Raw genomic sequence first — 2,765 nt, 5'->3', positions numbered from 1 at the left:
TAAGTTCTTGATGTAATAGTATTCCAGAATATTTTGCATTTTAAAAAAAATAAACAAGTTACAAAATTAATACATTTTTTAAATTAATAGCTTACCCAGAGTATTTTTTAAAAAGTACCCCCCATAATGGATACCATTAACTATAATTCCAAATGAATGCCATTACTCTTTTTTATGTACCATCCTTCCTAAAGCACAAACTTTAACTCAATTATTCACTAGCTCCAGAAATTCATGGTCACAGCTAAAACAAACTAAATCCTCCCCTGCTTAAAAAAAAAAAAAAAAAATCAGACTATAAAAACACAAATAACAAACAGATATATTACAGTACAGGGAAGACAACAGTGCAGTGTTTTAGCACAAAAAATGTTCAGAGAATAACGCTCACTAAAATTTGGTGTAGCTAAAAATGAATAATGTGCTTTGAAAAGAAAGCCATCTCTAGTATTGTGACCACATCACAGGGAAACATGGATATAGGGGTAATAGGATCAATTCTTAGAAGACTGTCCTCCAGTTCCCTGATGTTAGATCCAAGTTTTCTGCTCACAGTTAATTCTAATTGGGCCAGTTCTTATCACTAAGAACATACTTCAGCACAGCGGTCACTGTTGGCAAAGAAAATTTAGTACAAAAATAAGATGAAGATCATAGATGCATTTTTAGAAACGATCACATCTTAAACCTTCATCTATCTATTTTATTATTTTTTAAAATGATATAATTAAAACACATACTGAATATTGGCACATTTTACAATGCCATTTTGCTGTAGCCTGTCCAAATATCTCATTAATCAGAAAATTCACTTAACAGCTTCCAAGTTTAACTATAATCTCTTTCTTATTGCAACTTACTTTTCTTTGCTAAGGAGTATGCTTCATCCACTCTTCTTTTTACTGATGGACTTTTCAAAGCTGTTTTTGCCTAGAGATAATATAGAACAATCCATTAATTAGGTTTCTTGCCATGTGTTATCGATCATGATAGCAAAACACTAATTCTGCCCATTGCTAACTAGAGTATTAGACAGAATATTATGAAATAGAATATGACTAGAGAATTCTATCTTAGTATAATACATCCTATTGAGCTAATCCCCTTGCACATTCTGAAGTCTTGCCCATATCCTCTTATCTAACTTGATTCTTTCTCTATTCCCATTTTCCTTCTTCCTTTCTCTTTTACTCCTTCTCCCCTAATCTCAATTTGTTATTTTAAACTAGTCAACCTTTGTTTCAGTTTTTCATATTCCCTCGAACCTTAGATTTCTGATCACGTATACCAAATATTAGCAGTTGGCCAACAAATATTTATGGAGTGACTACAAAGTGCCAAATCCTGTGCTAAACTCTGGGGATACCCACGTGAGAATGACAGCAACAGCCTCTGTCCTGTGTATGTGACTCTGGCCAGCAAGGAGAAAACTAGCCCAGGCAGAGATAGTCAGTTGAGAGAACACCATTCTAGAATGGTTGTCTATCCTATTGTCATTTGGCTATTTAATCACTAGATACTTATGGGTATTTCTCTTGGGAATGAGATGTCTGCAATAAAACAGAAGTCCAAAGGCCAGAGAAAGAGTGGAACACACATCTCCACGTTGCCTGCTGTTTTCTCAGAGCAGGCTTTGTGCTGCAGTCTTACAAGAACTGAGCCAGAGAAACGGGAGTTATACAATTGGATAAAACTTTTGTTACTCGGTTTTACTTTAAGATGTGTTTTCCCTTGATACATCTTTTAGAAGAAACAATCTATAGTAAAATTTCAATATTACAGGAAATCAATTTAAATTGAGAGGAAAAAATTCAGAGATTCTCTTCTAAACTGAGACATTCTGTGGAAATGATTAAATAAAAAGATTTCAACTGATGGTTTAACTAATTGTATGAATGAGCAGAGGGAACACGGGTCTTTGACTTTATGTCTTTTTTCTTTCGCTGTAACTCTTTTGACACCTTTGGATGTATTCTAAGAGTTTATACCTGAGTTGTACCTGGTTGTCTGCTCCCCAGGTGTAACAATGATTTTTAAAACTGACCTTCTGATAATTGTAAATCAGAGCCCAAAGCGCAGCTGCACCAATCCTCTGAGCATTTTGATTCTCACTTTCCAGACAGGCAGCAAGCATAGTAATGACTTTTTCTAAAAATGAACATATATTTTTAAAAAGTTCAGTCCCAGACACTGCATTGTATTCTTATCTTGGACTAGTCAGACACCCGCCTCTTTTCCCATTAGAATGCATGCACAAAGTTGGTATCACTAGACTATGGCAAAACCAATCTTTTACGTCATGTGGTATTTGGGAGGACAACCTCAAAACATTGTTTTCATGTCAGGCATAGAAGGATCAAAGACACTGAGGTTGCCTCATTTTTTGGCCTGAATTCAACAAAAGGCACGTTCATTTAAAGACAAGTATGCAAAAATAAGTATACAATTAGTTATATTAATGAGTTACTCAATTATAGCTAACATTTTGGCAGGCAGAAAAACCGATCTGCTTTCATGATAAATTATAGACTATAATACAAACATATCAATAGAATGAGCTACTATATAAAAACGATAATCAAATATCATACTGGTTGATCTTTTTTAAAAATGACTAGGGGCCGGGTGCGGTGGCTCAAGCCTGTAATCCCAGCACTTTGGGATGCCAAGACGGGCGGATCACGAGGTCAGGAGATCGAGACCATCCTGGCTAACCCAGTGAAACCCCCATCTCTACTAAAACATACAAAAAAAACTAGCCGGGC

General features: G+C 35.3%; 1 protein-coding gene across 1 annotated transcript in view; it reads right to left on the bottom strand.

Annotated features, from left to right (window-relative positions):
- Positions 1-561: 561 nt before the first annotated feature.
- RTTN (rotatin) overlaps positions 562-2,765 on the bottom strand; it is a 202,905-nt gene continuing 200,701 nt past the window's right edge. Inside the window, exons 47-49 of the mRNA XM_011968360.1 lie at positions 2,045-2,148; positions 861-930; positions 562-611 (exon numbers count right to left, since the gene is read on the bottom strand). Of these exons, the coding sequence (XP_011823750.1) occupies positions 562-611; positions 861-930; positions 2,045-2,148 (224 nt within the window). The remainder of the gene's footprint in view (positions 612-860; positions 931-2,044; positions 2,149-2,765) is intronic.

The sequence above is a fragment of the Mandrillus leucophaeus genome, unplaced genomic scaffold, assembly GCF_000951045.1.
Source record: "Mandrillus leucophaeus isolate KB7577 unplaced genomic scaffold, Mleu.le_1.0 Scaffold84, whole genome shotgun sequence".
In the NCBI taxonomy this organism is placed as follows: domain Eukaryota; kingdom Metazoa; phylum Chordata; class Mammalia; order Primates; family Cercopithecidae; genus Mandrillus; species Mandrillus leucophaeus.
The sequence above is the reverse complement of the archived record's forward strand: the minus strand, read 5'-3'. Positions and strand labels throughout refer to the sequence as shown.